At 46.9% G+C, this 16,250-nt stretch overlaps 8 protein-coding genes across 11 annotated transcripts; 6 read left to right on the top strand and 2 right to left on the bottom strand.

Moving 5' to 3' along the window:
* Window positions 1-165: 165 nt before the first annotated feature.
* On the top strand, window positions 166-2,290 carry LOC6549352 (aquaporin-11). Its single transcript, XM_015156992.2, has 4 exons — window positions 166-256; window positions 841-1,021; window positions 1,393-1,806; window positions 1,897-2,290. The coding sequence occupies exons 2-4, from the start codon at window positions 844-846 to the stop codon at window positions 2,109-2,111; spliced, it is 807 nt and encodes a 268-aa protein (XP_015012478.1). The 5' UTR covers window positions 166-256; window positions 841-843; the 3' UTR covers window positions 2,112-2,290.
* A 146-nt stretch (window positions 2,291-2,436) lies between these two features.
* On the top strand, window positions 2,437-3,213 carry LOC6549353. The gene is made up of 4 exons (XM_001975763.3): window positions 2,437-2,597; window positions 2,663-2,880; window positions 2,940-3,075; window positions 3,146-3,213. Exons 1-4 carry the CDS (start codon window positions 2,489-2,491, stop codon window positions 3,205-3,207), a joined length of 525 nt encoding a protein of 174 aa, XP_001975799.2. The 5' UTR covers window positions 2,437-2,488; the 3' UTR covers window positions 3,208-3,213.
* A 17-nt stretch (window positions 3,214-3,230) lies between these two features.
* Window positions 3,231-4,055, top strand: LOC6549354. Its single transcript, XM_001975764.2, has 4 exons — window positions 3,231-3,467; window positions 3,537-3,631; window positions 3,698-3,836; window positions 3,981-4,055. The coding sequence occupies exons 1-4, from the start codon at window positions 3,356-3,358 to the stop codon at window positions 4,049-4,051; spliced, it is 417 nt and encodes a 138-aa protein (XP_001975800.1). The 5' UTR covers window positions 3,231-3,355; the 3' UTR covers window positions 4,052-4,055.
* Window positions 4,056-4,134: 79 nt separating this feature from the next.
* LOC6549355 lies at window positions 4,135-4,876 on the top strand. The gene is made up of 4 exons (XM_001975765.3): window positions 4,135-4,256; window positions 4,316-4,470; window positions 4,527-4,662; window positions 4,752-4,876. Exons 1-4 carry the CDS (start codon window positions 4,148-4,150, stop codon window positions 4,817-4,819), a joined length of 468 nt encoding a protein of 155 aa, XP_001975801.2. The 5' UTR covers window positions 4,135-4,147; the 3' UTR covers window positions 4,820-4,876.
* A 7-nt stretch (window positions 4,877-4,883) lies between these two features.
* On the bottom strand, window positions 4,884-8,071 carry LOC6549356. Of its 2 annotated transcripts, none has more exons than XM_001975766.3 (5): window positions 7,794-8,071; window positions 7,444-7,719; window positions 7,193-7,383; window positions 6,552-7,136; window positions 4,884-6,490 (listed from the first exon to the last, which is right to left on the bottom strand). In XM_001975766.3, the coding sequence occupies exons 1-5, from the start codon at window positions 7,803-7,805 to the stop codon at window positions 4,909-4,911; spliced, it is 2,646 nt and encodes an 881-aa protein (XP_001975802.2). In that variant the 5' UTR covers window positions 7,806-8,071; the 3' UTR covers window positions 4,884-4,908. The 2 variants fall into 2 exon arrangements, with proteins under 2 accessions (XP_001975802.2, XP_026836605.1); XM_026980804.1 differs by having other exon boundaries at window positions 7,854-8,071.
* A 246-nt stretch (window positions 8,072-8,317) lies between these two features.
* LOC26526703 lies at window positions 8,318-9,462 on the top strand. Its single transcript, XM_026980184.1, has 5 exons — window positions 8,318-8,445; window positions 8,508-8,652; window positions 8,709-8,834; window positions 8,989-9,138; window positions 9,199-9,462. Exons 1-5 carry the CDS (start codon window positions 8,318-8,320, stop codon window positions 9,460-9,462), a joined length of 813 nt encoding a protein of 270 aa, XP_026835985.1.
* A 249-nt stretch (window positions 9,463-9,711) lies between these two features.
* On the top strand, window positions 9,712-12,381 carry LOC6549526 (origin recognition complex subunit 3). Its single transcript, XM_026980363.1, has 4 exons — window positions 9,712-9,926; window positions 9,988-10,785; window positions 10,854-12,088; window positions 12,153-12,381. The coding sequence occupies exons 1-4, from the start codon at window positions 9,900-9,902 to the stop codon at window positions 12,247-12,249; spliced, it is 2,157 nt and encodes a 718-aa protein (XP_026836164.1). The 5' UTR covers window positions 9,712-9,899; the 3' UTR covers window positions 12,250-12,381.
* LOC6549528 (valine--tRNA ligase) lies at window positions 12,276-16,245 on the bottom strand. 3 transcript variants are annotated; one of them, XM_026980362.1, is made up of 7 exons: window positions 16,172-16,245; window positions 15,905-16,115; window positions 15,586-15,753; window positions 14,265-15,527; window positions 14,183-14,200; window positions 13,063-14,092; window positions 12,276-13,005 (listed from the first exon to the last, which is right to left on the bottom strand). In XM_026980362.1, the coding sequence occupies exons 2-7, from the start codon at window positions 16,088-16,090 to the stop codon at window positions 12,503-12,505; spliced, it is 3,168 nt and encodes a 1,055-aa protein (XP_026836163.1). In that variant the 5' UTR covers window positions 16,091-16,115; window positions 16,172-16,245; the 3' UTR covers window positions 12,276-12,502. The 3 variants fall into 3 exon arrangements, with proteins under 3 accessions (XP_026836163.1, XP_015011633.1, XP_001975805.1); XM_015156147.2 differs by lacking the exon at window positions 14,183-14,200; XM_001975769.3 differs by lacking the exon at window positions 14,183-14,200 and having other exon boundaries at window positions 15,905-16,245.
* Between the last annotated feature and the right edge of the window lie 5 nt (window positions 16,246-16,250).

The following is a 16,250-nucleotide window of genomic DNA, read 5'->3' as shown; positions in this document are numbered from 1 at the left end:
CTGCCAGTGCTACCCAGCATCGCGCAGCGAACTGCGGTTACCTTTTGAAAATTGGCGCTTTTTATGGCACACAAGTGAGATATTACGTCAGGACCCAGTGGATAAATATAGCATAGCCAGATGATTTCCCGGCGCGCAGAGAGTGATCAATATATAAGTCACTTGTACTAGGCCTCAGTCGTCGCCCAGTTCTCGCAGCCTTTCAACGCGATCACCCGCCAATTCGATAATCCAACTCGTCCTTTACAATTGCGAAGTATGTGCATGCACATGTCCAAAAACATGGAACTCGGCTGCCAGTTCTGAGTTTCCAAATTTCGTACGGCATCGTTGCAGCAGCATCTAAGATTTTCCAACTACTTGTGTTTATTTGGCTTTCTTTTCGCGGTCAAGACTCAGCCAAAACATTTATTTTTAGATATCTCGCTTGTGCACTGCATTCGGAAATAGTTCTTTTGCACACAAAATGCACTGGTGTGCAATATTGTTCAATATGCAAATTGTTCAAGGTTCAGGAGATAAGAAGGCCTTGATTAAAGGGTCCCAAGCCTTAGCCATTTAAAAGTTTTAGTCGCGGTCGAAATATATTTTTATTAAGTTTCATAGTAATTTTATTTTGTCAAATTTCGTTGATCTTGTCGATGATTTGCACAAATATTCTGAGACCAGTTCAGTTTTCAAAACAAAAAAGAACAAATATAATTTGTCTTTCATGTAAGGCTTAATTAAAACTTCAAATGTAACTGCTTAACTGATCGAATGGAGGCACTTTTTATAAGCGCACCCTAGATTAAAGCAGCTTGAAACAAAGCATTTAAGAAGTGTCCTTCCCAATCGCAGGACATGTCGACGACAGCGCTTGGGGTCAGCGCCCTCTTCATGGTGGGCTGCTGTGCTCTGGCCCAAATCGCTCGGGTGATCTGCCGGCGTCTGGTGACCCGTGAGGGTTTGGTTCCCGTCCTGATCAACGAGGCCATCGCAGCCGCCGAGCTGTGTGCCTGCTGCTTCGAGCTTATTATTGGTGAGTGGAAGGCTGGGAATCGAATGCATTGGGTTACATTGGGTCGTGTTTTGGATCCGAACATTTTCGGGATTCAAATGAATACGCTTGGTGTTTGGTGTGGTTCAGTAAATATTACTCATACGCTACGTATGCCAGATTGAACACTTTAAATTAAATCCTTCCTCCAACTCGTATGTTAATGATAAGAAAAGTCAAATATTTGGAGGAATATAAATAGCAAGAAAGTTTTTGTCAAAGACAACAGTACGTATGAGTAATCAACTCAAAGACCAATACTCAGACTCTAGTTTAGGAATTATAAAGTTTGATTATATTATTTAAAACTGGGGGACTCAAATGAAGAGTTTCGCCTTTAATGCACTCCCCAGTGGCCGATAACTTCGGAGTGTCCATGTACGCCGTCTGCCTGTTCCTGCTGACCATCTGGTGGGGCCGCGTGTGGGGCGACGCCTCCGCCTGCCCCTACACACACATGGAGGACGTGGTGGAGGGTCGCACCAGCTTCAAGGAGATGGCTCTGCGCAGCTGGGCCGAGCTGATGGGCGGCTGCTGTGTGTACCGCGTGGTGCAGGTCTTCTGGTGGCTGGAGCTGGCCGAGACCCATCGTGGACGGGCGTTCGAGGCCTGCAACGCCGACCTACAGGTCAGCCCATACTTGGGGGCGGTCATCGAGGGCGTGGCCACGCTGCTGTGCCGCCTGGCCTCGAAGGCGATCAGCGAGAAGGAGCCACGGTTCGGGAGCTACATCGACTCCTTCATCGGCACCAGCCTGGTCGTGGCAGGTGAGTGGCGTAGCGCTTGTTCGATCCGATCCGCCTGCCCACTGCTGGTCTCCTAAGTAGTTTACGCCTTTAACTATGTTCTGCTTGCAGCTTTCAATTTCTCCGGCGGCTACTTCAATCCCGTCCTGGCCACCGCCCTCAAGTGGGGCTGTCGCGGCCACACCCACATGGAGCACATCATCGTCTACTGGATCGGCGCTTGTGCTGGCGCCGTGCTCTCCATTCCGGTCTTCAAGGTGCCCGCGGTGCGACGCCTTCTGCTCGGCGAGGAGGCGGGCTCCAAGTCGAAGTCGAAGCAGGAGTAAGCCCGAAAGCCCATGTATTTCAAGTATCCGCCGATTTCTAGCGGTAAGGTTTCAGCCTCTCAGTCCTTAGAGGACGATATGAAATGCTATTGTTTTGGTTTGGTTTCAGCTTCTATTTAGTAAGTAGAATTAACTTGTTAATGATTTGCGGAAAGCAATAAAATATATACAAAAAGACATTCAAACTCATTATTGCTGGGCTAGTTTCCAGATTATTAAGCTAATAATTGATAAAGGAGAAGGTTTTTCGGTAGAAAACCTATTTGAGAAGTAACCTTTCGTATCAAAAAAGATCGTAATAATACCCTGCTCCGGATCCGAGTGCTCTCTTTTCAATAAACTTTTCTGAAAACTAGTACACTTGAAAATTTCCTGAAATGGGCATCGTCGACAAATTTCTGTACTTCTTCGAGCTGAAGTACGGAATACTCATAATTGGGTTCGTGGACATCATCCAAAGTATACTCTGCGGGTGCTACTTGCCATGTAAGCCCTGTGTTAGCACGGAGGATGAATGTGGGTGGGATAACCAAGTTGGCTTTCTCTCGCAGGGATAAGACGCAAAGTGGATAAAGATGTGTCGATCCTTACAGAGCCGGCGTATACTATTTATGGGCCATCCCTTCCGAAACGTTCGCAGTTGTACAAGTTTTATGTTGGTGAAGACTTTTACTTCAATAGGTTCGGCTATGCAATGTATATATTCTGCCTGATTGTCCTCGTTCTTCACATTGGCGCCTCCATACTCATCATTGTTTCCGTACTTTCGGTACGGCCATACACCGCCTTTTCCACGTCCCCAACCAACATCCCCCTTTACTCGTTTAGGAGGAGAAAACAATGGCTGCCCCCTACGTTGCCACTGCCCTGATGCGCTTCGTTGTGCTGCTCCTCATCCTAATTTGGATAGTGACCAAGTCGTTCGACTGCACCACCAGTTTTTGGCTGATAGGCCTGAGTCTGTGTGAGTACTCTCAAGGGGGGGCAATCGAAATGGGTCATCAATCTGTCATCATTCATTTTTATCTCTTCAGTTCCAGCTCCCTACTTTTGGCTAACGGTCGTGTCTTGGTATAACCCGCCGACCTCGGAATAAACTTAGCAGTCGGATTGGAGCAGGCGGTGTCGTAATTGTACTGCATCCTTAGGAAAATTATGGGAAAACCAAGCTGTTCAAATTCAAGCTTCAACTGAAACGTACCATATATACATACACATACACGTATACTTAAAGATCTGATGCGATGGCTATACCAACCATGAATAAGTGCTGCTGCCTTCAACTGAGGTGGGGAGCTCTCATTGCCGTATTGGTTGACTTGCTCTTTACAGGCTCAGTCCAGATGTCGGATAAAGGTAAGTTTGAAAATTCCAAAGGTTAAAGAAAGAAAGAAAGAAATCGCCACAAATGGTCGAATCTTGCAGGAAGTGATATTTTGGGAATCTTCTGGTACCTTGGCATACTGGTTCATGTAGTTCACATAGTCTCTATCATTTTGGTTTTGGTTTCTCTTTGTGTGGTAAGTAGTAACTGGCACACATGACTACACATGACGAGCCTCAGGAGCATTCAAATGAATTTTCAGCCAAACAAAAAGCTTGTCATCCCTTATCTGATAACTGCAATAATTTGCTTCATAGTGGATATCATATATCTTATATTATTGTGCATAAAAGCGGACGAACTGAATATCTTAGCGCTGGCTATCAACGTAATTATCAAAAGTAAGTTGTTTCATGTACTCGTATTTGAAATACGACATCTTACATGTGTTAGACAAATACAGAAGATGGCTTTGGTTTTTCTTTAGACTATGCATATGATACCTAATAAATTCAACCTAACACTCTTCTTACCGCTACCCACAGTTTTAACAATCTACTTGTGGTTCATTGTCTACTCATGGTACAAGAAGCTTGAAGGCTCACAAGATTCATAGATCACTCAGGCATCTAACTCAGCAATATACATACGAAAATCCCAAGACCCTAATAGAAAACAATTTAACTATTAACACGATTAAGACGATATTGGAATGAAGTGTACCATTAGAAAGTGCTGCTGCTGTGAGCTGAGATGGGGAGCCTTGACTATCGCCCTTATAGACATGATTGTGGTTGCGGCAGTTGTTTTGGAAACTAAGTGTAGGTGATGTTGTGTGATCGGAAACGGTTTGGATATGTGTGGATAATGTGTTCCACAGATTTGGCCTATTATGAAGACTGGTGTATGGATCATAACAATGAGGTTCTTGAAAGCAGCTACAACACTTTAGCCTACTATATTTGGATTATCACACTTTTCGTCCACTTTGCCCACTTAATGTCCTGTGTTTTGGTCATTGCCTCGGTTTGGGTGGTAAGTATTCATTTTAATTAGCAGCAATCGATTCCAGAGAGACTCTTCTTCCCCAGCAAACCGAAAAACTGCCTCTTGCCTATCTAATTACTGGTGCAATTCGCATTATTTATGACTTCATATTTTTTATTTATGTTTGCGTCGCGATTGGTGCTGTGATTTTGACCTTGTTCCTCATTGTCGGTGGATTCGGTAAAGTTGATAACCTGACTTTTGTTAACTGGCCAGAAATAATAATATTGCTTAAAACATTGCTATTAATTTGCATTTAAACCCCACAGGTGTTGCCATCTACTTTTGGGTCGTTGCCTACTCGTGGTTCAAGATGATCAGAAGCGCAACAGGCTGAAACGAAAGCACCTGACTTAATCGCACCAGGCTGGACATTAAATATAAATAAATTCGAAGTAAACAATTGAAATTGATTACAAATGTATTTCAAATTGGTTCGTCGGCAGCACCAGTGTGTAATTCCATAGGTGTTGGTTTTCGTCGGCGACCCCGCCGTTTCACTCGTAAAATAACCTCGTCCTTTATCTGTTCGTACTGGTAATCTGTGTGGCCCAGAGAGCAGCGTTTGGTCACAGTTGAGCTCTCGTCATGCAGGCTAGCTCCCAAAGTTTCGTCGATGGTGACATCCAAGCTGGGGGCTTCCAGATGCGGCGCACTGTCCATGTTGACTTTTCTCTTTTTCAGCGGGGTTTTCTCTGTGGCCTGCTTCTTTGGTGTTGCCATTGGTGACACAGTCTTCGATTTCGTTTGGGATTTTATGGGACCGCGCTGGCTTGGAGACTGGGTGAGAATCGTGATAAGGCTTTGCTTTGGCGTCTGCGGAGCTCTATTCGACGTTGAGGTCACTACAGTTTCGTCCGGTGACTGCTGGTGCAATTCCTCCAGTGCCATCTCAATGGCGTCTTCTGCGATCCGCATATTGGGATAGGTGGGATCTGCAACCCTCGCCGCATCCTGCTCGTTCGTCAGTATGTCCATCGCAGCTTCCAGAATAACCTCGTCATGTTCATCGCTGTGATCAACTTTTGTTGAATCGGGCTTGGCGTATAAAACAGTAGCAGACTTAATGGGAGTTTCGTCCGCGGAGCTAAGAGGAGTTGGATCTTTCAACTCTGCACAACAAATGTTTTTGTCTTGTGTGGCTAGATTCTGCTGATTTGACGCGGAATTTGTGAAGGCCGTTGGCGGCTCGCCCTGTTTGTCGACCTTAACAGCAAAGTGGTCGATATTCGCCATCTTTGGCAACCGAATATCCTCGATAATCCTTACTCCCATGTCAGACTTGACAACGCAGCTTACTTCATCCGTCGGTTCTTTGTTCTCTTTTCTTGAGCCCGCTTTCTCATTCTCATCATGCTGAGAACACACATCAGTTAGAGGCGTCAGATTCTTTGATAAGGCTACATCGACATTTCTCTCTTCGTTTTTAGCCGTTTCCACAACAGTTTCAACTGCAAATGGCTCTTTTTTGTCTAACTTTGCCAGTGGCTCTTTAACTTCTCTTGCATCCTTAAGTTCGTCCAGGTGTTGGGCATCTGCTGGACAATCTTCTGCTGAAATGTTTTTACATTTTTCAACTATTACAACTCTTTGATTCGACGTCTTTTTTAATAGTTCGTGACCAGAGTCTTTTGTATGATTCGATAACTCTTTTACAGGATTTTTTTCTCGTTTATCCAACCCGATTTCGTTTTTACAAAAATCCTCAGATTCTGGGTTAATTAAGTTTAAACCCGGAATAATAACATGTTTTGGAATACAAGCTTCAGAAGTTAAACCAACTGTCGTTTGAGCAATATCATTCTTTAGTACCTTTGGTTCGCTTGAGGGATTTGCATTGGTTTCTAAGGCAGCATCTATTCGCTTAGAAACGTCTTTCCTAGACGGTTGGGACTCATTTATCAGTTTGGTGGACACGTGGATCGGGCTCTTGCTGCGTTGGTCATTTGCTTCATCGCTAGTAAGTGTGGTGATGGCTTTGGTTTTTTCTCGTGGCAAATGTATCTTGCTAAAAAAAAATCAGATGGTGCTATCAACAAATGTAAATGATGTCCCTTTGCTTTACTGACCTGGGCGATATGGAATGGCTTCGGCGTTTGGCGTGCCGGAAACTGCTTTCTTGGCTCTTGGGTTGATCTCGGCGGGAACTATGTTTTGGACTCCGACTGCGGCTATGGTGTCGATCTCTAGATCTGTGTCTATTTTCTAGACGACGAGTCTGTGTAGTAGATTTTCGATCGGTGGTCTTAGAATTTTCCGGCCTGAGAGGCTTGCTTCTTTGCTCCGATTTCTTGGCGTCTTCTCTTGTGCTAGATTTAGTAGCATCATCCTTTGAGGACGACTTCTTGCCATTATCTTTAAAGGCTGGCTTCTTATTATCATCCTTAGACATCGTCCCCCTTTTAACATCTTTTAAGACAACTTTCTTAGCGACATCTTCTGTGGTTATCATCTTCCTAGCATCATCTTTAACAGCGAACTTTTTAGCGCCGTCTTTTTCAGCTGTTTTGAACGGATTTCTATCCGTTTCTATATCCCTCTTGGCAACGATTGGTTTCGGTTGAAATTCTTTCGGACGCTTACTCTCGGGTTCCTTTACCCCTGGCACTTCAAACGCTCTCGCTCGTTTTCGCCGGAAGCATACATCGTCTTTTCTGTGGATAAATACGTTGTTAGTTAGGAAGCAGGGGAGTTGGAAATTCATACTAACTCGTTTCGCAGCTCGGAAATCAGTGTCTCTTTTCTCTTAACCTCCGCCTTGGCTGTGTCCAGTAGATTCTGCAGATTAACCTCCATGGTTTTTATCTTCTTTCCGAGTGCCTTATTTTCGGCCTTTAGCGCATCAATTTCGGTCAGCGCCTTTTCGTATTTGGCTTCCCATTCTTGCAGCTCCTTGGTTTTCTGCAAGATAGTAGTTCAGTAATCGAACTCCGCTCGAATACCTCCAACTGCAAAACTTACACGATCTTCGGCCTTCTGGAAGTCGTCCAAATCATCGTAGATGTCCAGTTCAAGAGATTTGTCAATTTCCTCGGGTTTTGCTGAACCTGCAGGCTCCATCTCGTACAAATCGTCGTAGATATCCAAATCCATAGATTTATTCTTATCGCTTGACTTCATCACGCCCACGCCCTGGTCTTCCAGATCCATCAAATCCTCCAATGCTTCGGGTAGCCCTTGTTCCTCTCTGGATTTTGTGCTCCCCTCCCCGATCGCCTCCTTTTTTTCTTCGCTTTCCTTCAAACGAGGATTTTTACAATTAACAATGATTAATAGAGTTACAGTTGTTTAATAGTTATTTTAAAGTTTACCTGATCAGCCATTAATTAAACAAATTTCGAAACAAAAGAACTCCAAAGGTGTTGAATTACCTTTCAGAAATACAAAATAGCCTCTAAAGTTTAATGGTCCGTTTCTTGTCCACTTCCTCGCAAATTGCATGCGATTTGATAGCCCGGTGGGTATTTGTATTAATGAAATATTAACTATTCTTATTATTCTAATAAATATTGTAAAAACATTCCGTGTTGCCGCCAATCGATAGCAGCAGATGCGGCTGCCTATCGGAAATAACAGCTGACCGCCCACGAACGATAGGTAATCATGAGAGCCGATAGCTGGCTGGAAAAATTTGGCGCCAAAACAAATAATTGATAAATTTAATAATTCCTTTCAAGTTCTCAATTTAGACGCTTTGCTAAATGTTATTGAACACTTACGAGTTTTCCCATTATTATAATTTTAAAAACAATCTAGTTCACATCTCCTAATACTCTACTTTCTATTTCGTTCAAAATAAATAAATAAATACATAAATACCTAGAAACACTACATAATGGCAGACATTCCAGAAAAAAGTTCTTACTACAAGAGGGAAAGAAGGAAGTTCGCCTTGATCACTTACCTACTAACCGCGATATTCTTGATCGTAGCGCTGTTGCAATGGGCCCTTTTCCGCTTTGTGTACGTATGTATGTATTTTCAAAATCCGTTTTATACTCATCCCACTTTTTTTGAACAATCAGTAACTTTTTAAATGTATTTTTTACTTCATACTATTGGGTGAGCTGCTTGTTTTTTGGAATGGGTCTGGTACTCCTCGTTGTTTTCATATTCTTTGAGGTACTGCGCTTTAATAAAATGGTAAATTGGTTGTTTGCAGTCCTAATCGTAAGTCTACAACGTGATTTGCAGCCTGGGTGCCAAAATGAACTTATTCTTCCCAGTTTGAATGCATTGTACTGGGAATCGCACCGCTGGTTGTCCGCCACTATAAGTATCAGTTCCTCCTTAGCTTCCTCATATGGACCGTAGCCTTGGCACTCTTTATTGTCTGCGGTTCCTTCCTTCCGGTAAGAAGTGTCCCTAATCGTTTTTATCGTATTATTATGTAGAGTTTCGGACAATTTATTGATCATTTTATTTAAGCATCAAGCTGTAGTTCTTTATAGTATCCCAACCAAATTCAAGGCATTTTGTGCCAATCTTTTATTGTTATCCCCTTAGCTTGATCTTACTTTGGATGTGGTGGTGCTATTTGTGCTCGCAGTGGTTTCTATTATCGGCGCCATATACTTTGTGATGCTTTACATCGTGGCTAATGTCGCATACTCGTTTGTCATCGCCCGGTGCTTTATCGTGATCAGCATATTGATGGTTAGTAACACATATATCAGATGTTGAATTAGTTTTTGCTATTAATTTTCGCACGTGCAGTTCGTCATGTATCACGCGCAGATTATAAACGGTGGAAGGTTTGCAGAGATGCGCACGAAGGACTACTTCCTGGCAGCAATCATACTATTCCTCGATTTCCTGCTCCTCTACCTCTTCTCCTTCCAAATGGCTCCAAAATGGTCGGATCTCTGCGACCGCGAACGTTCAAAAAACTGGGTGCTGTTTAGAGAAACTACGACTTCGTATCCCCCAAAATGGTGGTATACGAGGACCTCGTCAACGGAGGGTATGATATCGAGTTAATATTATTATAATTAATATTATCCGAGCGAGATAATTCAATTTAAAAAAACCATATCACTAGTTCAAAACTAGATTTCTTTATTTTCTCAAATCTATACTTATTATTTTTAACTTTAATGTAAACTTCTTAAATATTTTGGTTATATAGGACCCTTTATAGGAAATATCAACAATAATAACAATTAAAACTGATAATAAATTATAATTTATATTTTGCTCCATTTACCCTAAAGATTAAGGTACCACCCCCTAAGTCGTTAGCCAACACTGCCGCCCATTTGGCGCCAAACACAGCAGTCAGCTGATTTCATTTCGCGTTCCTACCGGTGAAGAAACTTTAATTGGCACAGAGCTGACCTAAACAAATAAATAAATAAGCGGAACCCGGCGACTTTAAGACACCACGACATCGGGCCGCAGTCAGTGTAAAGCCTGCGATGGATCCCACCATTTCAGTGTCTAAGGTGATTGGCTTCGGCTTCCAAACTGAACATTGAGGTTTAACTCTTATTGTTTTGTTTGCAGGGTTGTTTTGTCTACAAAAATGGCGCTACGAGAGCCGGGAAAAAAGCAGCCGGCAAGCGGAAGCGTCCTGCCGCGGAATCCAGTAGCCTACTGGGTCAGGAGGTAGTGCAGCAGCCCTTCTATAAGGAATACCGCAACGCCTGGAACCAGGTAAACGATCACATCGCTGATCTGCAGCACCGCAGCTATGCCCGCACTCTGGAGCAACTGGTGGACTTTGTGGTGGGGCAGGCAGAGCGCGCCACCCCGGACGAGGTGCTGCCCACCGCCGCCTTGTTAACGGGCATTAATCAGCCGGATCATCTCAGCCAGTTCACGGCACTTACACAGCGACTCCATGCTCAACGTGCTGCAATGGTCTGTGTGCTGCAGTCGAGAGATTGCGCCACTCTGAAGGCTGCCGTGGAGTCATTGGTTTTTGGGCTTGTAGAAGATGATGCGGAAGTTGAGCAGATGGATGACGCGGACGAGGATGGCGCCGAACGGGATCGCAAGCGGCTACGTCGCTCGCAGTGCACCATGAAGCAGCTTAAGTCCTGGTACTCGAACAACTTTGACTCGGAACGGAAGCGTCGCCAGCTGGTCGTTATCCTTCCCGACTTTGAGTGCTTCAACGTAGGCGTGCTGCAGGATCTCATCCTCATTCTGAGCGCCCACTGCGGCTCACTTCCATTTGTCCTTGTCCTGGGAGTGGCCACGGCCATGACAGCAGTGCACGGAACACTTCCCTACCACGTGAGCAGCAAGATTCGTCTAAGGGTTTTCCAGACTCAAGCTGCTCCAACGGGTCTCAATGAGGTAATCTCCACTTTATCTTACCAGTGCGGGCTTATTTATGTGGTAATCGATTTCTTAACCCCTTTTAGGTGCTAGATAAAGTTCTGCTATCGCCCAAGTACGCTTTCCACCTCTCCGGAAAAACATTCAAGTTCCTGACCCACATCTTCTTATACTACGATTTCTCAATCCACGGTTTTATTCAGGGCTTCAAGTACTGCCTGATGGAACACTTTTTTGGTGGAAATGCCTTTGCGCTTTGCACGGACTACAGCAAAGCCTTGGGACGCATAAAGCAGCTGTCCCACGAGGATATGGAGACTATCAGAAGGCTCCCATCGTTTCGTCCGTACGTCGAGCAGATCAATGATTGTAAACGCATAATAGCCGTGCTCACAGACGATGAATACCTGAAGAAGAAACTGCCGCAGCTGCTGCGCGACTGCCTGCTCCACTTCCTGCTCTTTCGCTGCTCCCTGGAGTTTATTACAGAGCTTGTAGGGGATCTGCCGCGCTGCCCTCTAGGAAAGCTGCGCCGTGAATTGTACGTTAACTGTCTCAACCGAGCTATCATTTCGTCACCAGAGTACAAGGAGTGTCAGCAGATGCTTAGCTTTCTGTCCAAGGACGAATTTGTCGCTAAGGTAAACCGATCCTTGGAAAGGACTGAGCAGTTCCTAGTTGAGGAAATTGCTACACTGGAATTGGGCGAGGCCTGCACTGCTGTGCTGAGACCTAAGCTAGAAGCTATACGCCTTTCAGTGGACGAAGTGGTCAAGGCCACTATGGCGACAGAAACGGCGACATCGCCCAACGAAACCCGCCAGCCAACAGACCATCTGACTCCGGTGGCCTCACGTCAGGAACTGAAAGATCAGCTTTTACAGCGCAGTAAAGAGGACAAGCGGCATCAGCTGAATACGCCCGTCACCCAGTTCGCACGGGCTCTGCAGAAGACTCTGCAGCTTATCGAAACAACGATTGTCCAGGCACATCTTCGTCCGCTGCAGGATGCACCACCTATTCACGAACTTTTTGTGTTCACTGACATTGCTACCGTGCGGCGAAACATAATTGGAGCACCGCGTGCTGCACTGCACACCGCCCTGAATAATCCACATTTCTACATGCAGTGTAAGTGCTGCGAGCTGCAAGAGCAGTCACTGCTGGTTGGCACACTGCCCGATCTCTCCGTGGTTTACAAGCTGCACCTGGAGTGCGGTCGCATGATCAACCTTTTCGATTGGCTGCAGGCCTTTCGATCAGTTGTGAGTGGCAGCGACAACGATGATGTGGCCCAGGAGCAAATCGATCCCCGGATCCAGTGAGTACAAAATTAGATTCCTATCCGTATACCATAAGTTCCTTTTGATGTTTCCACCAACCAGAGCCCGATTCACGCGTGCCGTAGCCGAGTTGCAGTTCCTGGGGTACATCAAGATGTCGAAGCGCAAGACGGATCATGCCACCCGATTAACCTGGTAGCTCGGGATATGAACAACCAAAATCCCTTAGCGAATATTAATTTTCTATTTATTTATATTGGGGCAAATTTCATGTGTGGGACGTTATAAATAAATAAAACATCAATCGATTTGTCTACTCTGTTCGAAATGCATTAACTTTGTTTGCGATTGAAGCGCGTTCTTGTATTTTTAAGTAAAGCTCAGCAGCTGGCAAGGCAAGCGTGCTAAATATCAATTACCAGTGATCCCGACTAGCGGTTGCTGTTCCCTGTTCACATCAGTTTCAAAGTCTCAATGGCGGCGGCGATGCGTTCGATCTCTGCCCGCGATTCGGAAAGCTTCGTCTCGTTGGCTTCCTGCACCTCGGCGGGAACCTTAGTTGCGTAGTCGGCGGCTTGGATGGCCTGAGTCAGCTTGCCCACCGTCTGCACCAGCTGGTCGCTCTTCTTCTGCAGCTTGGCGATCTCCTTGTCCGCCTCCACGAGCCCTTTGAGCAGCAGATGCACCTCGCACTGGCCCGTCACGGTCAGGATCGCACAGCCCTGTGGTGCGGGGCTGTCGAAGACCACCTTGGAGCAGTAGGAGATTGTGGCCAGGTCGCTGGCGTAGCGTTTGAGTATTTCACTGGGCACCGAATCTGTGCACACTATATACACCTCGGTTTTAACCTTGTTGGGCAGATTATAGTCGGAACGGGCAGAGCGGATAATTCGCGCCGCCTTCTGCACAAATTCGACGTCCGACTCTATTTTTGTGCTGCGCCAAGATGTATTGCCTGTATTGTAAGGAAATTAGAACAATTTCAATTGCGTCGACATCAAATGGGACTTACTGGGATAGCTAGCCACGCAAATGCTAGGCGCAGGATTTGCCCTTGGAAGCCGCTGGTACAGTTCCTCCGTGATGAACGGCATGAACGGAGAGAGCAGGCGCAGACCATAATCTAGACATACGTAGAGCGTGCGCCTGGCGGCGGCCTGCTGCTCCTCGCTGCCGCTCTGGAAGATCGGCTTGAGGCACTCTAAGTACACGTCGCACAGATCATAGAGCCAGAATGCGTAGCAGGCGCTGGTCGCTGCAGCAAAGTCGTAGGACTCAAAGCCGGTGTTGCAAGCTTCAATGGCCGCTGCCAAGCGTGACAGGATCCAGGCGTCCATTTGATTGATCGCTTCAGAGGCACTCAGCTCCGTGTCAAACTTGTCAGATCCGGTGAAGTACAGCAGGGCGAACTTGGTGGCGTTCCACAGCTTGTTGCAGAAGAATCGATATCCGAGGACGCGGTTAATGTCCAGGTTGATGTCGCGCGCCTGCGTGATGTAGGCGCACAGCGCGAATCGAAGGGCATCCGAGCCGCACTCAGGGATCCCCTGCGGGTAATCCTGTTTCTGTCCAGCCTTAGCCTTTTCGATCTCCCGAGGATCCAGGTTGGAGCCCACAAGTTGAGCATGGAGCCCCTCGAGCGTAATGCCACGAATAACATCCATAGGATCGATAACATTTCCCAATGACTTGGACATTTTGCGTCCATGCGCATCCCTCACCATGGGGTGAAGGTAGACCTCCTTAAACGGCAGCTTGCCCAGCAGCTTCTGTCCAAAGAATACCATGCGAGCCACCCAGAAGAAGAGAATGTCGTGACCCGTCTCCAGAAGCGATGTGGGATAAAACGTCTTCAGATCCTTAGTTTGATCTGGCCACCCAAACACGGAGAAGGGAAAGATACCCGAACTAAACCACGTGTCCAGGACATCTTCGTCTTGTTTCAGAACTATCTTGCTGGCGTCCACTCCGAATCGTTCGGCTGCCTTGGTCAGGGCCTCCGCCTCGCTGCGCGCGACAATCCAGTACTGCTCGTCGTCGTTCTAAGAAGGAACATAATAAGATAATTGTAGTAGCTCTAATTCAAAAGAGTTGTCTATAATTTAGGAAATTTTGTTTTGACTTTTACGCACCACTGTTCCATGAGCAGACTAAGAGTTCCAATGTAATATATTACCCACATAAATTGTTATTATCCACAAAAGATTTACTCACCGATCCGGTTTGGAGTGAAGGGTCGGTGAAGCTGACATGGTATGCTGGAATCCGGTGACCCCACCACAGCTGCCTCGACACGCACCAGTCACGAATACCGTCCATCCAGTGGTACCACGTCTTAGTGTGGTGTTCCGGTATGATCTTCAGTTCGCCGGAGCGCACTGCCTCAGTAGCAGAGGCGGCCATGTCCGAGCAGCTAACATACCACTGCGGCTTAATCAGTGGCTCCACAACGTCCTTGGAGCGACTGCAGATGGGCACCACCATCGGGTTGTTCAGTGTCTCGCGGTATAGATTCAGGGCCTTAAGCTTCTCCAGGATTTTCTTGCGGCACTCGAATCGCTTCATTCCAGTGAACTCACCGTAGTCGCCAATGATGTAGCCGTCGTCGTTGAAGATTGTAATGAAGGGCAAATTGCAGCGCTTGCCCACCTCGTAATCGTTGGGGTCATGGGCCGGGGTGATCTTCACAGCACCTGTACCGAAAGCCATATCCACGAACTCGTCACAGACGATTGGGAGGCGGCGCGTGGAAAACGGATGGACTACGAATTTGCCATGCAGGTGCTTGTACCGATCGTCTTGGGGATGCACAGCCACAGCGGTATCGCCCAGCATTGTTTCGATACGAGTGGTGGCTACAATGATCTCCTCCTCACTGCCTTCCACCTTGTAGGCGAACTTTATCAGAACACCGAACTCCACCTTGTCCTCGTATCCGGGAATGGAGAGGAATGTGCGACCGGGAATCTCCACCTTGTCCACCTCAATGTCTGATATAGCCGATCGCAGTGTGCACGACCAATTTACCAGTCGGGAGCTACGATAGATGCTGCCCTCCTCGTGCAATCGGACGAAAGCCTCGGTGACGGCGCGGCAGAGCATGGGGTCCATGGTGAAGGCCACTCGAGTCCAGTCGTAGGAGGAGCCCAGGGACTTCAGCTGCTCATAGATGCGACCGCCCTTTTCCCGGCGCCAGTCCCAGATGCGCTCAATGAACTTTTCGCGACCGAGGTCGTGCCGCGATAGCTTCTCGTCGCGCCACAAGAGCTTCTCCACAACCACCTGGGTGGCGATGCCGGCGTGGTCGCAACCAGGCACCCACAGAGTGGTTCGTCCCTTCATGCGGTGGTACCGCGTGATGGCGTCCTCGATGGCGTTGGTCAAGGCGTGGCCCAAATGCAGGGAACCAGTCACGTTTGGTGGTGGAATGATCATCACAAACTTTCCATTGGGATTGGGGGCATCTATCGATGCACGCTAAAAGATCAAGCAGGATTAGAAACGACAATTTTAACCAAGACATGGACAAACTCACTCCGTATTCGGGCGTGAAGAAGCCCTCCTTCTCCCACCAGCTGTACCACTGTGCCTCCACGAACCGCGGACTGTATGCATCGGGCAAGGCTCCACTCAGATCCTTCTTCTCTCCGGGCGCTGTTTGGGCCGTGTAGATGGCAGCCTCTTTCACCTCCTTGGTGCGCTTCTGCAAGGGAAGGGAATTCGAGCATTACATATAAGTGGCACTCGCTTTCACCAGTAACAATGGGCAGCAATTACTGCTTCTCACTTGGCCACATAACCTCGATTTGAGGCCTCAAATTGGGAGGCACTTTCGGAATGGATATTTCACTAACCTCGGGCTTCTCCTTTTTGTCGCCCGCCGCTGGAGCAGCTGCGGCCTTCTTATCCAGCTTCGCCTGTAGCTTGGCCAGCTTCTCCGCCTTCAGACGCTCCTTCTCCAGTTGCTTGGCCGTCTTGGGAGGATCACCCCCGGCTCCGGCTGGTGCGTTGGCATCGTTTTGTTGTTCAGCCTCAGGCATTTCTCAAGTGATCTCAGGAGTAAATCTGTATAGTGCAACCGTTGGTCTAGTGATGAAATGGACGGAGTGTACATTACTCACATGCAGTTATACTGGAGTCGCAGAAAAACAGATGAAAACGTGTGCAGTTTGTGACCAGGGTTGCCAGCAGCTGCCTATA

This window comes from Drosophila erecta, unplaced genomic scaffold, assembly GCF_003286155.1.
Source record: "Drosophila erecta strain 14021-0224.00,06,07 unplaced genomic scaffold, DereRS2 tig00000092-arrow-pilon, whole genome shotgun sequence".
NCBI classification, from domain to species: domain Eukaryota; kingdom Metazoa; phylum Arthropoda; class Insecta; order Diptera; family Drosophilidae; genus Drosophila; species Drosophila erecta.
This window is presented reverse-complemented; position numbering and strand designations above follow the sequence as displayed.

Bases quoted from the DNA above. Each gene is read 5' to 3' on its own strand.
- LOC6549352 (XM_015156992.2), top strand. From the start codon at position 844: ATGTCGACGACAGCGCTTGGGGTCAGCGCCCTCTTCATGGTGGGCTGC. The intron at 1,022-1,392 runs GTGAGTGGAAGG...TGCACTCCCCAG, and splicing joins CTGCTTCGAGCTTATTATTG to TGGCCGATAACTTCGGAGTG. The intron at 1,807-1,896 runs GTGAGTGGCGTA...TTCTGCTTGCAG, and splicing joins CACCAGCCTGGTCGTGGCAG to CTTTCAATTTCTCCGGCGGC.
- LOC6549353 (XM_001975763.3), top strand. From the start codon at position 2,489: ATGGGCATCGTCGACAAATTTCTGTACTTCTTCGAGCTGAAGTACGGA. The intron at 2,598-2,662 runs GTAAGCCCTGTG...TTTCTCTCGCAG, and splicing joins CTGCGGGTGCTACTTGCCAT to GGATAAGACGCAAAGTGGAT. The intron at 3,076-3,145 runs GTGAGTACTCTC...TTATCTCTTCAG, and splicing joins GCTGATAGGCCTGAGTCTGT to TTCCAGCTCCCTACTTTTGG.
- LOC6549354 (XM_001975764.2), top strand. From the start codon at position 3,356: ATGGCTATACCAACCATGAATAAGTGCTGCTGCCTTCAACTGAGGTGG. The intron at 3,468-3,536 runs GTAAGTTTGAAA...CGAATCTTGCAG, and splicing joins AGTCCAGATGTCGGATAAAG to GAAGTGATATTTTGGGAATC. The intron at 3,632-3,697 runs GTAAGTAGTAAC...ATGAATTTTCAG, and splicing joins TTTTGGTTTCTCTTTGTGTG to CCAAACAAAAAGCTTGTCAT.
- LOC6549355 (XM_001975765.3), top strand. From the start codon at position 4,148: ATGAAGTGTACCATTAGAAAGTGCTGCTGCTGTGAGCTGAGATGGGGA. The intron at 4,471-4,526 runs GTAAGTATTCAT...CTTCTTCCCCAG, and splicing joins TCATTGCCTCGGTTTGGGTG to CAAACCGAAAAACTGCCTCT. The intron at 4,663-4,751 runs GTAAAGTTGATA...TAAACCCCACAG, and splicing joins CCTCATTGTCGGTGGATTCG to GTGTTGCCATCTACTTTTGG.
- LOC6549356 (XM_001975766.3), bottom strand. The intron at 7,137-7,192 runs GTTAGTATGAAT...ATTTATCCACAG, and splicing joins ATTTCCGAGCTGCGAAACGA to AAAAGACGATGTATGCTTCC. The intron at 6,491-6,551 runs GTCAGTAAAGCA...ATTTTTTTTTAG, and splicing joins AGCCATTCCATATCGCCCAG to CAAGATACATTTGCCACGAG.
- LOC26526703 (XM_026980184.1), top strand. From the start codon at position 8,318: ATGGCAGACATTCCAGAAAAAAGTTCTTACTACAAGAGGGAAAGAAGG. The intron at 8,446-8,507 runs GTACGTATGTAT...TTGAACAATCAG, and splicing joins TGGGCCCTTTTCCGCTTTGT to TAACTTTTTAAATGTATTTT. The intron at 8,653-8,708 runs GTAAGTCTACAA...TATTCTTCCCAG, and splicing joins GGTTGTTTGCAGTCCTAATC to TTTGAATGCATTGTACTGGG.
- LOC6549526 (XM_026980363.1), top strand. From the start codon at position 9,900: ATGGATCCCACCATTTCAGTGTCTAAG. The intron at 10,786-10,853 runs GTAATCTCCACT...AACCCCTTTTAG, and splicing joins CTCCAACGGGTCTCAATGAG to GTGCTAGATAAAGTTCTGCT. The intron at 12,089-12,152 runs GTGAGTACAAAA...TCCACCAACCAG, and splicing joins CAAATCGATCCCCGGATCCA to AGCCCGATTCACGCGTGCCG.
- LOC6549528 (XM_026980362.1), bottom strand. From the start codon at position 16,090: ATGCCTGAGGCTGAACAACAAAACGATGCCAACGCACCAGCCGGAGCC. The intron at 15,754-15,904 runs GTTAGTGAAATA...CTTCCCTTGCAG, and splicing joins ACAAAAAGGAGAAGCCCGAG to AAGCGCACCAAGGAGGTGAA. The intron at 13,006-13,062 runs GTAAGTCCCATT...CTTACAATACAG, and splicing joins TTGCGTGGCTAGCTATCCCA to GCAATACATCTTGGCGCAGC.